Source organism: Synchiropus splendidus, chromosome 4 (assembly GCF_027744825.2).
Source record: "Synchiropus splendidus isolate RoL2022-P1 chromosome 4, RoL_Sspl_1.0, whole genome shotgun sequence".
NCBI classification, from domain to species: Eukaryota; Metazoa; Chordata; class Actinopteri; order Syngnathiformes; family Callionymidae; genus Synchiropus; species Synchiropus splendidus.
Window position 1 is genome coordinate 3234345 of NC_071337.1, and position 25306 is coordinate 3259650.

At 46.3% G+C, this 25306-nt stretch overlaps 1 protein-coding gene across 2 annotated transcripts in view; it reads right to left on the bottom strand.

The window, feature by feature from the left end:
• Positions 1–25039, bottom strand: part of ptn (pleiotrophin) — a 57201-nt gene extending 32162 nt beyond the window's left edge. Inside the window, exon 1 of one of the 2 annotated variants that reach the window (XM_053861948.1) lies at positions 24815–25039. In XM_053861948.1, the coding sequence (XP_053717923.1) occupies positions 24815–24819 (5 nt within the window). In that variant the 5' untranslated portion in view covers positions 24820–25039. The remainder of the gene's footprint in view (positions 1–24814) is intronic. The other variant, XM_053861949.1, reaches the window with a different exon arrangement.
• Between the last annotated feature and the right edge of the window lie 267 nt (positions 25040–25306).

A 25306-nucleotide genomic window follows, 5' to 3' on the forward strand; every position in this document is an offset into this window, starting at 1 on the left:
ATAAATGTACTTGGCTGCTTTCCACTTCTTATTTTTATGGGTGGGGGGTGGTATCATTTGTAAGTGCATATGCAGTCAACGATCAAGTCGACAATGGAAACACCAACAGCAAAGTTGCATGGAGGATTCAGTCATTCATTCAGTTTATTCAAGAGGCTTATTAGTCCAGATTTTCAGTCAACTGGAATAAATAAATAATAAGCGTCTCTGGAATGAAAAGAATAAACAAATGTTTTGACTAAAACTTGGCTAAAATGGTTGTGACTTTTAGTCGACTGAAACATGACCAACAACAATGATATGTCAATAACTAAATGTGACTGAGACTAAATAGAAAAATGGGCGACAAAATGAAGACTACAAAGAGAGATGATCAGATGAGGGCGCCTCCGGATGAGTGGTGATCAGAGGAAGGTTTTAGCAGCGGTGACTTGACATTTGGCAGGAACACACCGGGCCTACCCGACGCTGGGGAGAGCACATTGCTCATCCCTTGGATTGGAGCGATTCTCCTCTCCGATAACCTACATCTTCCACCTCCACGCACGCCAACGTTTCTCCACAGAGGTATCCCACCTACTTCTCCCAAACTAGGAATCGCGCTGCGAGGCTGAGAGGGAACACGACAGAAGCTGCTGGTGGAATGATAAAGTCTTCCGTTACCTGTAATCCCACACCAGCTACTCACACGCTCACCATGATCTCAGGACTTAGTCAGCGTTTGGCAGGACTTCCACAAAGGCCCCCCACGGAAGGATGGGAGGGGAGTAGAGGCGGATGCAGCGCGCGTGGTTCGGTTGTACGCCGTCGCTGAATAATGATTTGCTTTTTACATTTAAATACCAATGAGAGAGGCGAGAAACTCGACTTAAACATATGGCCATAACAGAGTCACCTCGACTGTTGCATGTCATTATGGGATGGCTACATACTGACGCACAACCAAGTGCCTCACTGACTTAACAGGCTTTGCACTGCAACCATTTTAGCTCTGAAGGTTTCAACGAACTATTCCACTGATCTCATATTTTCCATTGGCTGGAGCTTGAAAACGATTGACATGAAGGCACGCCGTAAAAGAGGAGTCTTCTGTGTGAGTCAAAGCTCATCTGACGTGTATATTAGATGTTGAATATTACGAATATTATAAAATATTATGATGGTATCAGGCAGCGAACAGACTGGGCCTTCATCACTACCCTCACTGTCTCCAGGGGGATTTCAGAAGTTCATATCAGAATCACTCAACTGGATGAAAGCTCCCAAGTAAACAGGCATCTTAACATAGCCTCTGTCAAATGCTATTGAATATACGTGCAGCGTCACACTGAGCATAATTTTGAAATAATATGGGGGGCCTGATGTCTGGAGTGGCTGAGAAGTGCAAAACACATTTACAAACCTTTGAAACAAATTTACAAATTGTGAAACATTTACAACATTTCAAATACATTTACAAACTTCTTTAACAATTCTTCTTCCCCCCGAGTTTGTAAACGTGTTTGGACATGTTTCTACTGAAAATTCCAGCAACCCTTTCCTGATCACATCCGTATTTTTGTCCCCTCTCTTTATGACATTGACTGACACATTTACAAACTCGGCAAACACATTTACAAACTTGGAAATACACTCACAAACTCAGGAAAAAATATGTTTGCTAAAGAAGTTTGTAAATGTGTTTGAAATATTGTAAATGTGTTTCGCGATCAGTACATTTGTTCCAAAAGTCTGTAAATATGTTGTGCACTTCTCAGCCACCGCAGATGTTTGGTCAGATGTGAAATGAGAAAGTCACCACAGTCTGGACTCTTGACTTGCCCTTTCTGAGGAACAACTTGGCAACATTTGTGTGTGACTTTCCTCTTGGCCGTCGCTAATGAAAAGGACTGGAAATCGCTGAACTTTACTTTAGATTCTGTACACACGTTTCTTTGTACTCGTGCCCAGGTGTTGTGTATCTGCAGGCGCAGGAGGTCGAGAAGAGATAAGAAACTCACAAGCATCAAAACAGAGGAAACAGCCTGGTTATGCTCTGGCTCTCTGCTTGTGTTTCATTCCTGAAGGAAAGAGCTGCGCGCTGGTGCTGCACAGGTTGTGACCCGTCCTCTGGAGGTGTTACTATTTAACCAAGATAGCAGGAGTCCAAACACGTACAGCGGTACTTCACGCAGGGTTCCACAGGAAAATAAAATTTGAGCGACGTCCTCCACGACGGAAGCTCTTCTAGTACAGCATGAAACCCTCCTGTGCTTGACAAGTGTGTGGGTCAGTGGAGAATATCAGGTCAAGTAAGAGAGAGCTGGGATGTGGGGCACCTCAGGGCTCACTTCTGTTCTTACTGTATATTCATGATATCTCTGTCTGAGGTGTCAGAAGAAACCAACCATGTTTCAGCAGCACCTGTCTTGAGAGGTTTTCTGGTACTTCATTGTTTTCTTTTGTTCATAAGTTTCTTTTTTTTTGCTGTTATAACATCCTGGACTTAACTGTGGACCACAACACCTTTGAGTCTGGAGATCCTGTTTGCTTCTGTGGTCCTGTTGTTAGCAGTCAGGATGAGATGTTAGCATGTTGAATCGCCCCACTGTGGGGTCTAATAAAGACCATCTGATCTGTATGCAGACGTGTCCCGTTAGCTCCATTTACTGACTGTTTCTTCTTCATACTGAGGTGTAAAACCTTTCCTGTCTCCACACTGGACCGTGGTAGAGTGTCACAGGGGAGGTGCTGGAGCGCTCACTCCAGGGTTTGATGTCCTGTTGTGGGCTGGAGCTGGGACAGGGATGAGGCCAGTCTGGGACAGAGCGTGACTTGGTTTATGACTTGGTCACAGCCAAACTGCACAGAAGCGCACATTCAGAGCTGGACACGCACCGGGCACCTCTTCACTTCTGGAGAGACCTCACTCACTCGGCAACCCCTCCCACATGCAGCGGCCACACACATAGAAGAACAGCCACCTGCAGCAGACACTCCACATTCACTCCTACAAAAGACTGTTTTAAGGCTTGGAACGCATTGTTGCTTTTTCCATTCATTGTAATGGGAAAAATCGATTCAAATTTCGAACAAATCGCTTCTCAAACGGCCGTCTGGAACGGATTGTGGTCGAGGAACCGAGGTGCCACTGTATATATATATATATTCCATATTTTACCTTCTGCATTGCAGATACAGACTGAAGACATCAATGAAGCATGATATATGGAGTTATGAAGCAAAGGAATAAAAATGTTGAATAATTCTAAGTTTCAAATTTTAGACATCTCAAAGTAGCCACCTTTTGTTTTGTTGGCAGCGCTGCAAACCCTCAGCTTCTTCATGATGGAGTCACCTTTGTTATTATATAAATATTGCTACATAGTGCCGCACGTGTCAAAGTCAAAATGATGCTTATAGTCAATGCAGTGTTCCAGAATCAATGTAACATAATACAGAGAAAAGTAACTGTGTGTCATGTCAAAAGAATCAATGTCCATGTCAGATTGACGTAGACATTCATCCATTCGCCCCGGCAGCCCGTAACACAGCTGACGGCTCATCTTGCCATTTTCATCCCTGCTCCGCTGACAGTATCAGCACCAAACTGCAGACGCCGGAGCCAGATCCACTTTTATATCCACCACGTTCAAACACATCCTCTCCTGAGCCCACGTGTTCCAGAAATAGGTTTTAAGGATGCAGGTTGGAAGGATGCGGAATAACAAAGTATTTGTTTGACTTTCCCTTGTCGCCTGTGGAACACAGCTTGGGAGAAGGTGACCAAACCCTCTCAGAGGCTTCACTTCACCTCACATCCCGCTGCCGCTGAGGGTCCAAATAGTCACCGCTCTGACCACGAGACACGTCACGCTCACCCCCTCCTCTCCCCTCCGACTCCATCCCGGCGAAAAAGCCGATTGATTTTAAAATAAAAATAACACCGGGCCGGCTGCTGCTGGAGACGTAGCATTCCTGCAATTTCAAGGATGAGTGCCGCCGAGCAAGTCCAGCCTTTTAATGACCAACCTGCGTGCCCCGGTAGAAGGCAGTCATTAACCGTCATTCTAAAGTGTTTTCTCCCAAGGACATCAATGAACGGCCAATGAAAGGCACAACACAGGTGTCCCCGCGCCACAGCAGTGGGAGGCAGAGTCAATCCCCGAAGATCGCTCTCCGAGCCACTCGAGCATCGAGTCAAATGATCATACGAGCCACGTTCGCCTCGAAAATACAGGCCCCTGCTTTACCTATAGATATTTATTGAGTTGTTTGTTCTGTGTATTACATGTTGCTGTGGCTGTAATAAACACCACAACCAGGTGTATCTGTGTTTGTTTGTGCTGTGATTCCTCTCCTGGGCTCCATCTTCTGCGGCTCCTCTGAGAAAGCAGTGGAAAGCAATTGGTCTGCTGCTTTGTGGCAGTGTGTTGGCTGTGAGGGGAGGAACTCTGTTTACACTGCTGCTATTGGTCAACATATTCTACAGGATCCAGGAGAACGGCAGCACGAAAGCACTTCCATTTGCCATCACTAGTGACAGAGCAGCGCCTCATTTTCAATTCCCTTCAGACGCGCCTTTCTGTCCAGTCCTGTCGGGTTCCACAGCAACATCCGATGGTTTTGATTTGTTAGTTATCTATTCACACAATTTATTATTTATATAATTTTTCATTTTCCAAGTATTATCGATTTACTTTTCTATACTTATATATTTTTTATTTTGACATGATATTTATTTATATATTATGGTTATTTATTGGTGATGTTTTGTGTTGTTTGACTGCTTGTGACTTCACTTATTTTTGCGGATGCCGACCTGAAATAAGAGACAACAATGGCAGGGTCATGAAAGACAAGGTGAGCTGCGTCATTTTGTTTTTTTTTGCTTGTCCCCCAGGTGAAGCCTTCCAAGCAACACAGTGCAGTGAAACTGCATACAGCTCTTCTTCAGGTGCCACTTCCTACTCCGCTTCTCCCACCACATTCCTCTGCTTGCACTTCTTTTTATGATCTCAGGAAAAACGCACTAGTTGAGGCCAAACATTAGTAAAAAATTAAAACCTACATTCAGACAAAATACTACTTGTTACTGAATAAAAACTCAAAAACATTCAGCAATGAGTTGTCATCGTACAAGACAGGAGACACGTCCCATAATGCACTGCAACTGCTAAAAAAGTCACCATTTGATTCTGAATATTTGCATTTTTGTTTTTTATTGTTTGTTATCTTATGACTTCACTTTTTTTGCTGCTGCTTTATGGACATCTTTGATGTATGTTGTGAATCTTTAATGTCTTTGGTATGTGTCAGAATCAGAATTGAATTATTGCTATGGTCAGTGGGGAGCCCACCAACTAGGAAAGTGTTTTGGAATAAAGTGCTGACAGAAAATATTAAATAATAATAAAATGAATAAATAAAAATATAAAGTGTCTTTGTTGTCAATGGCTCCTGTTACATATTGAATTTCCCCACTGTGGGACTAATAAAGACAATATAATATAATATAATCAAGATTCAAGATGTGTTTATTTGTCATATGTACTTTCAACACTGCAATGCAATGACATGCTTCAGATGAGGAGAACTGTTGACTCACAGAGAACACAAAGTACGAGTAGTAATCTAAACTTCTTCTTCTGCCTCTTTCAGCTTCTCCCTTCAGTGGTGGCCACAGCGGATCATCTTCCTCCATCTGTCCTCTGCTTCCTCTTCTCTCAAACCTCATGTCCTCCTTCACCACCTCCATCAGTCTCCTCTGTGGCCTTCCTCTCCACCTTCTGCCTGCCAGTTCCCACCTCCTTCTTCTTCTTCATCTTTTTCTTCTTCTTCTTCATCATCTTTTTCTTCTTTGTCTTTTTGTTCTTCTTCGTCTTCTTCTTTCTCTCTGGGCTTCTCCCTTCAGTGGTGGCCACAGCGGATCATCCTCCTCCATCTCCCCCTGTCCTCTGCTTCCTCTTCTCTCAAACCTCCAAACCTCATGTCCTCCTTCACCACCTCCATCAATCTCCTCTTTGGCCTTCCTCTCCACCTTCTGCCTGGCAGTTCCAACCTCCTTCTTCTCCTTCTTTTTCTTGTTCTTCTTCTTGTTCGTCTTCTTCTTATTATTCATCTTCTTCATCTTCTTCTTCTTTCTCTTTGAGCTCCTCCCTTCAGAGGTGTCCACAGCAGATCATCCTCCTCCATCTCCCCCTGTCCTCTGCTTCCTCTTCTCTCAAACCTCATGTCCTCTTTCACCACCTCCATCAATCTTTACCACTGTAACTGAATCACATCAGCAAAACATCCAGCAATGCGTCGCCATAATGCACTGCAACTGTTCAAACAGTCACTCATTCTCTTCTGAACGAAGCTCAGCCCACCTGAAGCATATTCCGATGGCTTGACAGTGCTCACGTTTCCATTCCAGCTGCTTGAATAGATGCAAATTGTGTTTACAAATCCTATCAATACGGCGGGAAAAGGTTAATCGATTCCAAAGAAACGGTTTTACTTTTCGCCTCGACATCATAAGGTTAAATCATAAAAGTGGTGTTTTAATTATGGAAGCAGCTTGGGATGAACTCTGGGATAGAAGGAGAATTCAAATCAGCGGCCGCTTCTTTATGACCCCTGGATTCTAACTTTATCTGCTCGACACCTACTGCTCTCTGAATCACTGCTTCATTTCTTCTCCGGCTGCAGGTGGGTGTGTGAATTAAGACCATGGGTGTGAAGCCATTATGAGATTCTCCTGGACCCACTGCAGCTGAATAATGGTGGCCAAAGAAGCTCGCGGTGATGACTCAAAGACGGTTAAAAGAAACGCACAGGAAAGTTTGTGGAGACTCTGTCATGCTCCCTTTTGAGCAAGCGGACAGCAGAGGGCTCTCATGGTCTGTCCACGCTGGGCCTGACCTGCTGCTCACTTGGAGTGTTTTGATGCCAGCGCAGGGCACCTCCTGCTCTCAGTGCTCCTGATTTTAAAGTGCCGAGGTGATTTCTTCCCCCCTACATTCTCTGCAAATACTTTCTTTTCTTCATCTTCATCTCAAATGAAATCTGGGCTTTCCATTTTGAGCCTTTCAGCTGCATACTGACCTCTACTGGGTGAAGGAAGTCATCGCCCTGGGAATGGTTTTTGGAGGGCCACTTCAAACAGCCAGGTAAAAAAATACATTTATAAATCCAGAAAAATGATTTGTTTATTGTGTTTGCTGCAGGACAAAAGGAAACCGTCCAGTATCTTCCGAACCATCTTGTTCGTAGCTGCTCAAACATGTCAGAAGTTGGTCAAACAAAAAGGTTTTTCTTCGACATGAATCCAGAGAAAAGATGGACCTAGCACATACAAGTCAACACACACTAAACATGGGCTCCTTTTCAATCTCTGTAGCGATTAAGAAGCCACGTCATGTAGTTATACACGACAACTTGTCATGCAACATTTACAGTGTGTTAGAGGAGAGGAAAGAGTCATTCATTCATTCAGTCGGGTCTTTCTGTCCAGACTGTCCTAAGAGATCTTGAAGGCATGAGGCGATGACGAGTGGAGGATAATGTCCAAAGGGCATGAACGTGACTTCAGAGGGATGAAACCGAAGTGGAACACCTTGAAGCTGCAGGTGAGAGTTGTATTTCAGACTCACAATGTAACATGGCCTGATATGAACGTTGTAGTTTCAGACGTTTTCCTGGGGAATCCAAGTCTGTCTCAGACTTTTCAGGCTGTAGTTGTGCCAGTCTACTTGGAATCCCACATTTTGAAGTCCATTTCAGACTTCACTGAGTCTTTGCTGACCATTTAGTAGTGGTGAGCAGATGAGGCTTCATGAAACAGCGTCCTCATTGTCAGCTGAGTAGGTGGCGCTGTTGCTTTAAAAATGATGTGAGGTTTCACTGAAGTGGTTGTTGAAATCCAAAGAGTTTTGAGCAGGTAGCGCCATCTATTGGGCTTTGAAAATGAGGACACTGTTTCATGAAGCCTCATCCACACATCACTAGCACATCACATCTTCTCTTTCACTCACCGTCTGGATGCTCTACTTCCAACTTTACAGTCCATTTTGTGCGAGTTAGTTTATCAAGTGTATTTTGGACCGATGAGTAAAGTGTGTTTAAACCATGTCTAGTCGTATCACCATGTTGAGGTGAGCTAGTGCTTCCCTGTGTCCTCATGTAGCTGAGCCATAGCTAAGCTGCTACATATGCGCACACTGAGCTTGGTCAGGTTTCGACAGATTTTAGCAAATTCTGTGAAAATGCACAAAAAGAAAATGTGACTTTTTGCCTAGTTTCCATTTATTATTTTGTTCTCATTGAGAGGAGGGTGCGCCATGAGATGACATCATCAAAGAGCGTCACAAAACACACTCAGTTAAGAGTCAACAACTGATCGACCGATCAACTCCAGAAAACAGTTTCGGTTTCCTCGTCCCTCAAAACACGTCTCTCTGGATCGTCCGGCGCCATTATTTGGACCACACCGTACACGTGCGCTGCAGGTCCTGTCATCGATTATCTGCAAAAAGTGGCCCTGTGAGTGAGCACACTCCTGACTCAAAACATGAAAAGATAAAGGAGAACCAGTCCGTTCACTTCCAGGGCGGGTCCGCGCTCCGGGTTACATGACCTCAGAGGGACCGTTCCCCCGCTGGGACCACCCAGTTGGACAGATTATAATGTCCTTGATAAGAGAGCTTCGATTTCCGTCACGTTCTGCCTTGCCACGTTCGACAACTCTGACCGTTCGACCCGGAACGCCGCTTCGCATGTGGGAAACAAACCAAGTTCCTTGAAGGGCATCATGTTCCGTACATTTCTGAGTCTAGATTGTGTTTTCTGTTCTAATTCTGAGCAGAGTGTAAAAATGGGGAAGTCTCTTTGGCAGGAAGAGCTATTTTTACCCTCTTGACTTCCGTCAGAGACGATTCCGTCACTCAGCCTGCTGCATGAATCACTAACAAGCGTCCTCAGACAGTCTTTCCGAGCACCGAGGAAGCCCTCACTGACAACGCTGGAGTTTGCTTGGATGGCGGTGATCTGTCAAGGGCATGGCTTGTGGCCAGAAGCAAATCTCTCTCCTTTATTGCATTGTCTTTGAAGCCGTTTGGAGCGAAGCAACAGAGGAGGCAGTGTTCACCAGCTACTTGTGATGTGTCCCGAAAAGATGGAGTTCATTCTGCTGTTTGGTGTGGATTGCTTTCCAATCCTTTGGAAGGGTTGCTGCGATCTAATGTTTGAAAATACTTATGTAACAACAGAAACAACCCATCCTCCCTCCCATGGCTTCATATATTGACATCAGGAAAGTGGACTTTTGCGTCCTGTACTGAGGAAAAAGGCAGCCTTCAGCGTGGAATGTTACACAGAGGTGTTTCAATGGACTGAAAAAAAGGGTTTCTTTCCATAGTGTTCCAGGCTGGGCGGCAGTGAGCATCGCGCACCGGTTCATGGCGCATCACGCGTTTTGCTTCCATATAGCTACAGACACAATCGTGAATCGCAGCATACGTGTGAACACGGAAGCGTGGGGAGAGTCGGGAAGTGTGCCATGTCTCTCATAGCTCCCTCCACTGTGAAGCTCCCTCCACTATGAAGCTCCCTCCACTATGGAGCTCCCTCCACTGTGAAGCTCCCTCCACTGTGAAGCTCCCTCCACTGTGAAGCTCCCTCCTCTATGAAGCTCCCTCCACTATGAAGCTCCCTCCACTGTGAAGCTCCCTCCTCTATGAAGCTCCCTCCTCTATGAAGCTCCCTCCACTGTGAAGCTCCCTCCACTGTGAAGCTCCCTCCACTATGAAGCTCCCTCCACTGTGAAGCTCCCTCCACTGTGAAGCTCCCTCCACTGTGAAGCTCCCTCCTCTATGAAGCTCCCTCCACTATGAAGCTCCCTCCACTGTGAAGCTCCCTCCACTGTGAAGCTCCCTCCACTGTGAAGCTCCCTCCACTGTGAAGCTCCCTCCACTATGAAGCTCCCTCCACTGTGAAGCTCCCTCCACTGTGAAGCTCCCTCCACTGTGAAGCTCCCTCCACTATGGAGCTCCCTCCACTGTGAAGCTCCCTCCACTGTGAAGCTCCCTCCACTGTGAAGCTCCCTCCACTATGGAGCTCCCTCCACTGTGAAGCTCCCTCCACTATGGAGCTCCCTCCACTGTGAAGCTCCCTCCACTGTGAAGCTCCCTCCACTGTGAAGCTCCCTCCACTATGGAGCTCCCTCCACTGTGAAGCTCCCTCCACTGTGAAGCTCCCTCCACTGTGAAGCTCCCTCCACTGTGAAGCTCCCTCCGACGACCAAGTGAAGTGACTGACGTCCCTCAGAATGAGGACGACACTTGGTGATGTCATATGTAAAGACAGCGTGTCATTGGCTGCCGTGCTGTGTCTTGTTTCCTGCATATCCAGTGTTGGAGACAATGCCAGCTCCAACGTTTCTGCAACCTCTTGCATCGGCGCTGATCATCTCACTTGGTTTGGTGAAGCAACGGAGAAGAAATGGGCGGAGCCTGTGTTGCGGTGACAGATGTGTTAGAGGTATGATGACGTTAGCCTGGATGCTAGCTCACCAACGTACTGTTGAACATCCATGTTGCATTGTTCATGTTGTGGGACACGGTGGAGCATTTGGCTCGCTGACGTGTGACACCAGAGAAAGTCAACAAAGGGAAGAGTGGTCCTGGCTACTAACATGTCCCTGTTGTCCTGTCCAACATTGTTGTGCAATCAAGTCCTTTGGTCTCCTGGACATCTCTCCACACTTCATATTCCCACTTGGTTTCAAGTCAGCTCCGGAGCTCCCTGGGTTTGAGGGGATCATTTCAAGTGGTGAACGGCCAGTGAGGAGGAGTGGGACACACCACACTGACACGTGACGCGCAGAGCCCAGGGTTAGGGTCAAAACCGAGTTTTAGGGTGAGAAATGGGAGACATCCTGGATGTCAGCTTCCATTTATAACTCCTTACATGACTCTCCTCCCAAGTGACAGTACTTAAAGCCACCAAAAGGCTGTACTTTGGTCTCATTAGACCCCATGACCTTCTCCCATTCCTCCACTGGATCATCCAGATGGTCACTGGCAAACTTCAGACGGACCTTGCCATGCGCTGGCTTGAGCAGGTGGACCTTGCATCATCCATGACAGTGTGATGTGTTGCTGAATCAGACGTCCCAGCTCGATTCAGGTCATTGACCAGGTCCTACCATGTTGCTCTGGCCTCAACCTCCCTCATGATCACTGATGTCCCACAAGGAGAGATCTTGCATGACGCTCCAGACCGAACTTTTCCTAATAACTGCACCAATAATTAGCTTCTGGTCCACTGTCCTGTCGTGCATCTCAGCCTTGTGTCATCCCTGAAATCCTTGCACGGCTCTCTTGTCTTGGGCCTTGTGCAGAGGTTGGAGTTTGTGTGACTGAGTGTGTGGACAGGTACGGTTCACACAGGTGAGGAAGAGGTGGAGAACAGGAGGGCTTCTTGAAGAAGAACGAACAGGTCTGTGAGGGCCTGAATTGATGCACAATCACATACTTATGTGCAAATAAATTGTTTAAAAATCCTGTGATATGATTCTCTGGATTCTTCTTAAATTCCATCACTCACAGTGGAAGAGAACCTTTGATAAAAATGACAGATGCTGTGTAAGCATCATCACAGCGTCCCCAACTTCTTATGGAAAAACATGGAAAAATAAAAGTTTTCGCACATAATAACTGGAGAAGAACAGATGATTCTTGCAAGCATGTCATTGGCAAATGACTCCCCGGAGAGAGGCACTATCTGCCAGTGTTATTGAGAGAAAACAGAAATGAAAAACAAAAAAAGAGTCACAGAATGAGTGCAGCGCCACAGAAGCTCCCTGCCTGAGGTGCTCTGACGTCAGCCGCGGTGGCGGATGGGAATTCAATACCAGGCATCTTCACATTCTAATTCATTCCTCTACACAATTGGCTCCCGCACGTTTGCCGGTATTGATGGCCCAAAACATTCCCCTGACTTGAAGAGAGATTCTTCAGCTGTGTTTGTGTGGAGTTCAGTTTGACAAAACATCTGCCGAAAAAGTCATTTCAGCAAAACTCTGGCTGGTTTATGAACTCGCCGGTCTCCAGCAGGGTGGTAAACATAGTCGGGGGGGAAAATCCAATATTCCATTCACTGTGAGACGTTCCAATCGTGGCAGAGGCGTTACATCGCAGGTGAAGTTCTGCATTTCACGTCCTGCTCAGATTCAAGTTTCGCCTCATTCCTAGTCTGATCTCATGCAGATTCTCTCCTTCATGATTTCCCATTTATTGGCGTAACGTCTTTATGAATCACTCAAGACGCGCTGCGTAATTGTGAGTTTGAATCAAAGCATCAAGGTTGGAGCTCAGCCTGAGGCCGGCCGGGGTTTGGAGCACACCTCGCACGCTCGACTGACAAAATCACTCGGGTCGCTTGAGGGTTGTGAATAGTCTGTACACAGTACGTGGTGTGACGGTACTGGCCCTCTGTCCAGGGGCTCCCTCACCTTTCACTTGATGGAACTGGGAAGCTGGGTAAAACTGTTGGAACAATTTTCATTATTTACGTTTCATTTAGTTTTGAATTGTTGTGTTTCAAAGTCAGTTAGATTTTGGAAAATGCTGAGTTTCAGTGAAGTTTTTTTCATTTGTCTTTGTTTTTTTACCTTCAATATGGTGCATTGGAACCAGATCGAAGATTGAAATAGGTCACAAAAGTTGTCAGTAGTCAGATACATTTAATAAAAAGCATCAAGTTTCATCCAGAGGAACCAGCTGAGTGGCTCAGGCATCTGATCCGGATGCCCCCTGGACGCCTCCCTGGGGAGGTGTTCCGGGCATGTCCTACCGGGAGGAGACCCCGGGGAAGACCCAGGACTGGCTGGAGAGATGATGTCTCCGCTCTGGCCTGGGAACGCCTCGGGATCCCCCGGGAGGAGCTGGAGGAGGTTTGTGCGGACCGGGAAGTTTGGGCTTCCTTGCTCCGAATGCTGCCTCCGCGACCCAAGCCCAGATAAGCGGCAGAAGAAGGTGAAGGTGAGGATGCATCAAGTTTGGAAAGATGAGGCTTTTGTCCAACACCCACCATGATGTCGCAGACCCCACCTGGTCGACCAGCCACGCCAAAATAGATTCTAAATCATCTGAAAATGCTTCTTTATGTACGCAGCCCTGGAAGTGACATGCATGTGTTGATTTTTTTTTTTTTGGGATGTGGCATGCTTGACTTTAGATAACAGTTATCTCGATATACAAATGATCTCGAGCGAGATAACTGTTACCACGGGAGAAAAAAAAGAAAGTCATGCATGTCGCTTCCAGGGACGTGTAACACGTATAGCTTAGCCACATGTGGTATTATGTTGAGTAGAAGCCACTTGATCAGAGTGTTAAAAACACGCAGACTTTGCCGTCTGCAATATTCTGACTTGCAGACAGCGAATGACAACGTTGACAAACAGTTAGGAAGCCATGAGAGACACAGCGGTTACAGGAAGTCATCGTTTCTTGAGATAAAAATGATCTCGATACGTCACATCCAAAAAAATAAACACATGCATGTCACTTCCAGGGCTCCGTATTTATGAGAAAAAATTATGTGGGGAAAAAAAATGCTATAGTTTTACTTGTTTTGATGAAACAGTTTCATCTGATCGTTTTATGACAAACTTTTGTTTTTATTTTCATTTTAGTTCTATCTAAATCTACAATGTCTACGATCATCGATTTGACTTTTTGTTCTTCAATTCGACTTTTGGTTAGTTCCATGAACTATGATGGCCTTGCTGGAAAACGCTTTCAATGATGAGACTGCAACATGGCAGATCCTTTGTTTGGGACAAACAGAAATGTAGCTGAAAAGTGTTGATACGTCCTGCTCCGTCCTCTGACTCCTGATGATAACGACAAGGCTGCTGTGGGTGCAGTCGTCTGTGGTGCTGCTGGTCTGTGCAGGGTGAAAAGGTGAAGGTCGGCTGAGCAGTAGCACCAGCGCTGGTGAGGCAAGTGGCTTCCGCCCATGGTGGCTGCCCGGGGCGAGGAACGTGACCTTTCAACTTGCCACTGAGCATTAGACGAGTCAGAGCCGACATGGGTGCCTCAAATGCGGCGAAGTGCAGCGTGGCCTCCGCCTCCAACGGCGCCCTCTTTTACTCAAATGCGAGCCCAACAAGCCTCGATGTCCGCAGGAGTTTCTGCATGACTGGGAATAGAGGGAAGCGCCTGCTACGGCTGACTACATCGTGATGCACCTCCACGAGGAAACCAGTTCGCCGTGAAAAGGAAACTGTAATTCAGGGTTAAAAGCCAAATGAAGCTTTGCCTGCACCAATATGGTGAGAGGAGCAAGGTGAGGTGGAGGTGAGAGTGCAGTCCCACGATTCCCACGGTGCCTGAAACACCTCAGATGGTTCCTCTGCAAGTTCAGGCGAGAATTTCCCTTTGAGTCGTGTCGATTTCGTACGATGAAAAGAGACGAAGCGACGACGAGGCGGCACCAATGTCACAATGACAGTGATGAAAACTGCGAAATTAAAAATAGACAAAAGCTCACTGCTCGTTTTTTGCAACTGGTTTGTGACGGCAGGAGTATCGTCCAGGTACGTGTCCTCTTGCTGCCCCCTGTGGCTTCAAACAGAGCTGCATGCAGGAGGATTACAGCCAACGCTGGAGACAGTTGGTCTGCCATTTCGAGGTTTTGCCTTAAATTGGAACCGCCATGCCGCCAAATGATCCCTTTATTAAAGATGAACTCGCTGTCAAAATGTACTTAACGGAAAAATCTGACACAAACGTCTCTAAATGACGGGAATCCATCCGCAGCTCGCGGAGCTAAAGTGGTGGATCCAGCTGGACAAATGAAGAGACGGACCGGGTGGAGACAGCAGCAGACCGAAGACAGATTCACTTCTCATGAGTCAAAACTACAGTTATTGTATTCACCGATTAAAAAAATGTCTAAACTTGGCTTTGCGTCTTGATTGGCTGTGCTCCATCTCTGTTTCATTTGTTTGAGGAGGGTTTAAAAAAAAAAGTCCTGGCAGAAACCATCTTAAGTTTGTTTTTCTTAAACCTCTTGATGCTCAACTACCAAAGTCTAGCTCTTAAGTTGATATCATTTAAGAACATTTTCTCTTTCATTTTGCGAGTGTTTGTGTTTCAAAATACTAACAGCAAAGTTGCACTGATTCATTCATTCAGTTTATTAAAGAGGTTCCAGATTTTCAGTCCATATTTTAGCCGTGGAACATAAGTCAACTGGAAAAAAATATTTAAAAAGTTTTCCTAGGATGAAAGAAATGAATAAAAAGTTTTGACTTAAACTTGACAACTTGAAAATCCATTGAGTTTTCGTTTGACTAAAACTAGACCAAATTGTCGGGACTTTCAGTCGAGTGAAACATGATCAACAACAATGATATGTGAATGATAAAATGTGACTAAGACTAAATTGAAAAACACTATCTGTGAGTTGGGTCACGAACCCTCTCACCCTCGGATTCACATGGTGAACTCTCTCTCAGGGTGTGAAGGTTACTGAGGTTACTCAGGTTACTATTTAATTATTTTTATATTGTGTGTTTCACTCCGACGACTGTACACAAGTCTGTTCAGGTTTGGTTTGACTTCAACCCTTTCAACTCGGAGCAGTGTCACAAATCCATTCTTAACATCTGTCTTGTATTTGAAAACACTTTTTAAACTGAAGGGGAGAACAAATTCCATACAAATCGATGGGTCATATGATGGGTCACATCTGCTGTTGCAGTGCAGTATGGGGCTGAAATGCTGACTGGCTTGTGCATCATGAAGACGTTGTCCTAAGATTGTCGCGAACCTCGGTCCGTTCTGAGCGGTGTGCAGTGTGTATGTTCCCCTCAAACCTCCACCCCACCCCCACAGACCCTGTGCCCCAAGTTGGCACCCAATACTGAGGCAAAATCCCCTACAAACATTGCGTTTTGTCGGCCCTCTTCCACAACAGTGTTTTCCCAGTTGAGACGGGGGGCAAACATGTCACCTCCTTGGACTCTGCTCATCTTGTTCCAAACATCATGTTGCTTCACTCACACACTGCTAACATCTCCAGCAGTGACAGAGGCCTCGGCCTGGTCCCCGGTGGAGTTTTTATGGCCTGCTGGAATGTGAACCCCGGGTGAGAGAGAGAGGGGAAATGATAATGAGATTTCCCCCCTCCGCTGCTTGTTTGTTTGGACGGAGCGGCTGTCTCGCAGCACCAGCTGCGTATGGAATACTAATGGATATGACTAATGATGTGCTCTTTACTTTCCCAGACCACTTTAAACCCCATTCCTTTCTTTCATGGAAACTTCAGCACAGAAGAATTTGGCCGACGTGACATTTCCTTACGGACTGAATTTTCTGATCCTGGTGTACATCCACTTGTTGGAGGACGGACACAGAGTGGGACACTCTAATCCTCGCTGCGTCCGTCTTGGCAGTCCAGCGCCCGGGGCAAGAACAGGAAGACACCTCAGACCCTCGGAAACTCTCCGCCGAGCCAATACCGAGGATTAAACACCACCGACAGCATGAGGACGGAATCATTTAGCCATTACTTATTAACAGGGTTGAGTCTTCAAAGTCGGGCAGCAGTTGATCATATCAATAAATGATACATGGGAGGAGAAAAGAACATGCACCATCACATCATCCTGATTCATTATAATGACTGCCAGGATGGAATGACCCAAAGTTGATCTACACTTTCAGATTTCAGGAACAAGTTTGTTTTTCATGGGAGTTTTTGTTGTTGTTATTTGGGTCTTGAACAAAAGGCGTTGTTCTTGGCTTCACCCCCCATGAAGGCGCTCTTTACATTGTGTCTGCTACATGACTGCTACTGTACTGTGGACAGGAATTTGACAGGTCTGTTTGTCATCGTAGGGATTGAAACACACTGAGAAACGTGGCGCAGCGGAGCAAACACTTGGCAGCGACCAACTTTGGAGGTGGGCAGCTCAGCGCTGGACTCTGCTACTTGGCTCGGCCAGTCGAGGGCCAGGATACCCAACGTGGTGATCGGATGGTTGCGTTTCATCATCATCGTCCTAAGAAAAGTCAAACACCTGAAGCCTACATTGAATCCCACGATATGAAGTCATTCCACACTATATTGGGGAGAAGAATCCATGTCTTACAGAGTCTCGAAGACACACATCCTCACGCCCATGACGTCATATATTGACGTTGGGAAAGTGGACTTTTGGTTCTTAAACTGAGGAAAAAGGCAGCCTTCAGCGTCGCCTGTTGACACATTGGCAGTGCGACACATGACAAAAATAAACTTTTTTTCTCTGGCCCCGTACATGATGCCCCATGCGTCCCCACACAATACACGATCCACGTCGCATTTTGACGCATTTGCAGTGCGACACGTGAAACACATGTAAAAAAAGAGGTAGGTCGGGGTTAGGGTGAGCCATGAGATGGCACTCCATTCAGTCCATGTTTTATACCGTACCAGATTGCTGTTACGGAGGAGAGCCACGTAAGAGTCAACGCAACACATGGTCCATGCTGCCCTGTCTGGAACGTTGCGGAAGGAAACCCTTCTTTCAGTCTATTGAAACACCGCTGAAGGCTGCCTTTTTCGTCAGTATAGGACACAAAAGTCCACTTTCCCAACCTCAATATATGACGCCACGGGAGCGAGGATGGGTCGAACTGGGTGAACTGCCATATGTCACAGTGCTGCCGTGACAAGACGTGCTTGAGGGAGATCTAGAGTTTGATGTAGTTTTTGTAAATGTATTCTTCATTCTCACTGTCAGTTTGATTGACAGTTCTGCAACTCTAAGTCATTCATCAATGAATAAAACCGCAGTAGTTCTGTTGCTCCCTTTGAATCCGATCCGCTGCACAGGTTCCCTCTTGTTCCCAGGAGGGCGGACAAAGACAATAAGACAACAACCCAGTGTCTTTGGACATTATCCCGTCCTTTCTCATCAGGGACATTTGTCACCCGCCTGCAAAATTACCATCAGCAATTTAATTATCAAAGCAATTGGAATAGAAACGCTAAGTGGCAGACAGTGTTCCAGATTGACGCTCACAATCCATTTAACTTTCCATTCAACTCGGCTGCCCACATCACAACAAGCCAGCCACGCAGCGGCTGCCTGCAGAGCATTTATGAAGGTTCTGTAATTCATCTTGCCATCCTGCGTGCTGTTTGGAATAATCCAATTCTTTCTGGAGGGATGACCAGGATAAAGCTAATACCTCCACCTGCCCGGTCCAGACCACTGCGGGGACCAGTGGGGTCGTGCAGTAAAAGAGCAGACATCGATTAGAGGCATGGATTAGAGGATTTAGGTGCTGCTCTGGTGGAATATTGCCTGGCTCTTATTTACTAGTCCCTGCAAGCCTTTGGTCTTTACCTAATCTGGGATCGCTTTTGAGAGTGATGGTGTTTTCGCTGATATGATTTCAGTCACCATCAGATTCATTATTGAATATATATATGGAACTATTCAAGAAGTGATAGAGAAGCAGAGGGGGGTGTTTTGTCACTGACTGAATCTGTGATGACAACAAATGTCAGTTTTTAATCATGAGAGGTAAACATGTCTCCAGAGAGCAGAGGTCCATCCGCTCATATGTCGGGCCCAGAATCCATGACTTGACTTCCGCCAACAACGGACTTCAGTCATTATGTTTTTTTCCATTTTTTTTCCCGCAAAAAAACGACATGTTCAAGACCACCTCCTTGATGTTTCCACTTGGTTTAAATACGTTTGATCACGTGAGATTTCTTGACCAAAAAGCGAAGTTTCTGATGGTGTGGCAGCTCTCAGTTGGGTGAGTATACGTGGCGGACGCCCTGTTGTACACTCCTTTACAAAGTCTCACTTTCGTATCATAGAGATTCCAACAAGACAGCTGCAATTTGCCAGCGGAACAAGAAACAAAATAAAGATCTCAAACGTTTGCCCTCACCAAGCGCTAAGCCTGTGGTGGCCACTTGAGTGGAACTTTCTCCGGCTGGTTATCTTGCCGGTGTGACTGTAGATGCTGGGGAAATGCAGGGGCTGGAGAACATCGCGATACGCGCTGGAATGTCACCAACATTTGTGGTGTCATTGCTCTGAAGCTAGTTTGTCCATAAAAATCCGTATATGTTTAAGCCACAGGGTTTAGAGAGCGAGAAAAGAGTAGGGGTTAGTCCGGGAGTGACGGCATGAGTATCCAGTCACGTTCCAGGTGAGGCCTCCTATCGCAACTATCCGTCAGCTTTATGTGTCCGTTCACTCTGAGGGCACCTGCGCCTGCACTGTTGCTGCTGAAGGCCTTGGACAACGCAAGCTAACTGAATTCTGATTGGATAAAACTCATGACATGAGTATGATTATGATATGTACTATATATAATACATATATGAAATTCACTTTTGTCAAGCCCCCCACTGAGTGTTGGGGCTTTACACGGTCACAGCGTCATCGCCATCCAAATCTGACAACGTTTGACAGTGGGGTGCAGAGTGGGAACTTTCTGTGATGATGTCGGCTTCATCGTCACGTGAGGTACTCGCAAGGCCAGCGGTGCCATGGAGATGCAGGTCACCAAAGTCACCCTGATGCCACTTCATTCTGCACAAGTCCTCAGGGACAAGAAAAAACTGTACTTCAACGCCGGTCTCATGGGACTGCAGCTGCTGATGTCACCTTCTCAGTCATCATTTAAAAAAATATATATTCTATCTGATGCCATGTGTCTCGGAACAAAAAGACAAAAAAAAAGGATGAACGGTATTCTCTCTCAGCTCAACTCTCTGATGAACTTCGAAGGGTGCAGTGACTTCATCATACAAACCTGAAAATATCCAAGAATCATCTGAAATCGATGTTTGCATCTCACCATGACTTTTGCACCATGACTTTTAAAGGTGTGTGGCGTGCGGTTCGACTCATGTCTGCTGAGGCAGGCTGCTAGTGCTTGGCAATATATCGTGAAATTTGTCTCCATCAATATTTTGGTAAAGGTAAACTTCAATTTTGTTTCGCCAACCCATCCTCACTCCCCTTCCGCTTCTGCATGAAGCTCAGAATGGCGGAGATGTTGTTTGGCTTTGGACCAGGCTAATCTCACAGTTCCTCTGTGCGGATGAAAATGTCTGTGGCATCAGTTTACCACAGTGAAAAGTTGTGATCAACTTGTGAACACCTGACTCAATGGCAAACATTAAAGGCGAACCCTTTGAGGTGTCGTCGACACTAAAGCGTTTACATTCTTACACAGAAATAACCAGAAATGTGAGATCATTCTCACCCGTCCAGTAAGGTCTACACTCTTAAATGAAGCTCTTCTCACTTCCTCACAAACTTCCTGGGTTCCTGTCCAGTCCCAGTGTGAGCCGCTCGTGTTGCCACACGCCCCACAGCCTGAACTGTTTCCTCCTCTCTGTACGCCGAGCACTTCTTCACTGCACAACATGGAATCCTACCGTCAGACATCATCACGAAAATGTTCTTGTGCACTTTGTCTGTCTCTACTCACTGAGTAACTCGAACGTGGATATTTTCATCCCGAATGTTCCAACCATAGCTGACCTTTCATCCATCATCCCTTCATTGGTCCAACGGCGCCCACTACTGCACACACCTTGGCACAAAAATGAACCCTAGATGCGCTGCAGGTCTTATTTCAGTGTAGTGCAGGACGCCAACCTCTCACACTGTAACGTGTAAAGTACAAAGATACGATAAGACGGCAGTACTGGGTTCTGTGTGCATCAAACAAGCAGCAACAGGAGTTTCAGCAGAAGAACTACTTCTCCAGATCTTCTTTCTTTAGGAGTATGACTGCAACAACTGTTGTTCAATTCATTCCATTCCATGGGAACGAAGATGGATTGACAATTTTGGAACTAAAGGGTTAAATACCACAAAGAATTGCAACATTTCAGAGTAGAAAACCTGTGACGCAGGAGGCAGGATATGCAATGAAACAGGGTTTTTTTCTGTGGCGTTGTGCAGTCTGGCACACATTCTCCAGGTATTTAAAGGCAAGCCAGAACTTAACCTCTCAGAAATGCAAAGATCTTCAGCCGATCATGTCATGTTCCACTTCCTGTACGCTTTAGTTGTGTCTTTCTGGAGCTTGTTGTACAGTAAGCTTCAGGTCCACTGATCAGTGTTTTGCGGTGCCCCTTTGAGAGAAGAAGGAACTCAGTTTCAAGTCGTACTTGCAGTAAAGATTGCAGTTTTGGCCTGGATTACTCTTGTTTGGTCTCTCACGCATAGTTTTCTTTGGTTGTACAAATTTCATAGCGCTCTTTTCACTGGTTGCCGTCTGCTTTTTAACCTCTTATGTCCTGGTGTCCACGTATGTGGAGATGATATTTTTGCCTTGCAGCACCGTGGTTGATCTACTGGCCACATTTAGAGAGGCTGTCACCACCATCAGCCGTTTCAGTGAGAAAAGTCGGGAGGAAACACTGCACTGTAAACTCACGCTGGTGAACATCCAGAAGCATCCAGGTTCTTTTGGAACATAAATGTTTCATGGCTCAAGCTGCAATCCTCATTCAAGCGGGCTTCATGTACTGCAGTGTGTGTGGCCTTTGGCCCCTGGTTCAGCACCTGCATCAGTGTGTGTGTGTCCAGACGTGGACGGCTGCCTTGCTGAGAGGGACATTAATAAGGATGCTGATTCGAGTTGTACGCCTCTGGAAATCATTAGCTCCCGAGGATCAAACGCCAGATCCAGCCATCAGATCACGGGGGCCACGCCAGCGGCAATTAAACTTCCCAAACCACAAACTCTGAAAACTGTCACAGCTCTAGCCAGCCATGGAAAGGTGGGCGTGGGAAGGAGGGAATGCATCAGCCGTGACAACAGTCTCTTTGCATGGGATGAAAGTAGGACATGTTGTTGTGTTACGTTTGTTAATAAGGCAGTCGTAAGCGGATTGCTGTATTGATCTCTGTGTGATGTTGGAACGGCGGCTCGGGTGTTCAAATGCCATCACATCTGGATATAGGAAGCGCTTTGCTCGGTGCCTCACGTATCAAAGGTGGAAGGATTTTTCACGTCAACATTATCGACTCAGGTACAGATCAATTGTGATGTAAGGTTTCATCACATGATTCGGGCTAACTAGCATGCTTGGATCAGGCTAAAGGTAGCTCTGGGTGCGACGGGTGGCTTCTTGGTGAGCACAGTTGAGGACTTGCCCTTGAAACGGATCTATCTATTCCCCTCGGTTGTTTTGTGCTTCCTCTGCCATTTGGACGATGGCATCCTTCTCGTCCGTCTTTGTTTCATTGTGAATAAATATTGATCATTGTAATCTGGTCTCCAGTCTTGGGTCCAGTACGATCGGTATCTGGAGCGTTCAGATCCCTGGTTGCCATGTCTGACTTGGGCAGATCTCCAGAATCCTAACCCAGTAGTGCTGTCAACCCCAAGACTTGTTGCGTTGAGTCAGTCCAATTCTTGGATGGGTTGTTGGCCGAACCATGCTGTAAAGCCATGTGAAACCAAGTCGGCACTGTGCCACTGCTTGTCTAGTTGACTATAACTCTTAATTTGTGCAGTAAAATATGACCATTAAAAGTAGCAGAACGTGAATGAAATCTCCTTTTCCTATTTCCAGATATTTCCACGGCGTCCTTTGTTGTTTTTGCAGGCAGTGTTTTCACAGCTCCCTGCAACTGGTGCCCGGTGACGTGGAGATCTGGATGCACTGTGGGATTGTTCTTTGTCAGGCCTCTCTCTTGGCATTCCTTCCCTTCCCCTTTTCTTCTGGTCCTCCCTTTATACTATCCCCACTTTTCTTTAGAGGCCCCCTGGACCCTATCAAGGCTCTCATTCTGTTCATCCCACATGTGAAGGGTCACTGCCTACCCCACAAGAATGAAGCATCCACTCCGTGTGAGGATCCCCGTCCTCACCCCCTTTCTCCCCATTCTCCCGCTTGCTTGTGCCCTATAGATGAGAATTGGCTGCGTTCTGTGGGCTCTCCTCCCCCCTGGAGTGGAACTTCTCAGGACCCTCGCTGTGCAATTCTATGCCTTATTGCTCCGGCTCCTCCGTGAAGAACTCTCTGGTCAAAGCGTTTGGGAAAGGAAATGAAATGGCTTTGTGTTCCGTTTTGACATATAGGCCAGTTGGCGACGTGTCGGAGGTGTCTCACGGGAGGAAAGGGCAAAAACCGGCCTCATTCAGCCCAGCACTGTATTGATTCATAAACTCTTTCACGACGTGAATAGCAGTGCTTTGGTAGTTACCATGGCGACCCCACATCGCTGATTTAGGTCATGAGACCCTTGTGCACCTCTGAGACACAAAAAGACTCTGGAGCTTTCATTCCTTCCTGTGAAGCTACTCGGATACGTCACGACACGCTCTTAAAAGGTTCAGACCATCTCCACCGTATGACCATCACATCTTGGTCTTCCAAATCCTCTGAACCAGAACCAACATCGCACCCCACTTCCGCTCGATTCCCGGCTTATCTCCTCGTGTAATCTCCTTCCTCTTTAATTGGGACCACACCATGTGGAGATCCGGAAGAAAGTGAAGCCGACACCTCATTCCCACAGAGAATGGACCCCAGGAAGCTTTTTGTCTGCTCCCAGAATGTCCATCAGACAGTGGGACACTGTTTGGTCTGACTCCGCTGGCTGAAGAATGCCATGGCAACGCCTGCTGAAGGTCCGCCCGACCACATAGCGCCGGTTCAATACACCACTCCTGGTTTGTCATGCAAGTCAGGCCTGACCCAAATTACTACGTTCTGGCTGGGGGGGTGGCCCACTTCAGCACACGCTCGGGCTCAGACATACTTAATTTAGCTTGAACACATTTAGCTGATGGCAATAATGAACAAAACATATGGATGTTTGAAGTCTAATCACGGAGGAAACGCTTCTGTTAATGATTTAACACAGTCCAAAAGCCTATGGCGACTGGATTATTGGGTCCATTCACTCGCATTCCCAACGTGTCTGAGCCGCTCGTCCGTTTGTCGCGAGGAGTCTCTCGGCGCTTGGAGTATAATTTTCCTTTGATATGTTTAGCGTTTTCTCAATAGCCTCTAGTTGGGAAAGTTCGATTAGGACCATGTCGACAAAGAGTTTCTCCGGTTTACTTAACAAAAAGCAACACGTTCAATAAACACTGTTGCATAATTCCCTTTCACGCCGCTCCACACCAATAATCACAACCCCAGAAAACGTCTCTCCTTATCGCCCCACACTCAACAGGCCATTGCAGTGGTGAAACACCCGTGTATCAAAGCCACGCTCCTCACATTTCTGTCCCTCCAAGTTCACCTTTGATGAAGTCTCATTCAAGATGCTGCTTTGAGAACGAGTCTGACTGGTTTCAAGGCTTTTCAGAAACGAACCTTTTTGGATCCCTATGAATCCGAAAACACTGCAGACAATGACAGGTACACAGGAAGGCGCAACTCGCAACTTCAAAACAACAATATAATTTTAACGTCAAACTGAAACAGAAAAAAATGCCACTTTTCAGAAGAAGATCTTGAGTATGTTCGGTTGCTATTTAACTAGTTTTGATGTAAAAACAAACACTGAAACATTATCAGCTTTGATGATGTCAACATATCCGCCAGTCACTTGAAAACATTGGTGGTTAAACAGCAACAAAACCAGCCGGCGATGTTCAGTGAACAGTGATGCAAACCTAACTCAAAAGTTTCCCAACAGTTCGACGGAGCACCAGCCTCTAGAAAGAAGTGGCCTTCACGCCACGTCCCTTCAAAGATTCCATGATGCCTGACAAAAGGCTAGCTATGTCTGGGAGTAAAAGTTTTCTTCCAACTTCATGCAATCGGAAAAGAAAGAGTGACTTACTTCATTTCAGAGGTCTGTTAGTTGATCGGAGATTGAAGAGGTTACTTCTCTAGGCTCTTTTCATCGGCACTTCTGCCCCGCTGCCCTGTCACTCCAGTACTCAGGCTCTTTGTGGGCTGAGCCGGCGATAGCTGTGTTGTTGGTGTGTGTTTTAGCTTGGGATGGGACGAGAGAGAGGGAGTGGGGGCTGTTGCCGGGTTTACTGACTCGTGATCGAGAGCTCATTACCCCCAAGGTCACCCCTGGGACGCTGCCGGGAACTGACAGAGTCACCGGAGAGTAGATGTGAGACGAAAGATGGGAGAGCGAGACAGCAGTGAAGAGCTCAGATGGAGACATGACGAAAGAGAGCGTGTTCCCCGTGCAAAAACCAGGCTGGAACTCTTATGTAAAGCATCTTCACGATCGATGGAAAAGTCAGTCAGACTAAAAGAATCGACAGAGAGTTGACTATTTTCGCTCTGAGTTGGATCGTCATGTTTTTTTTTTTTA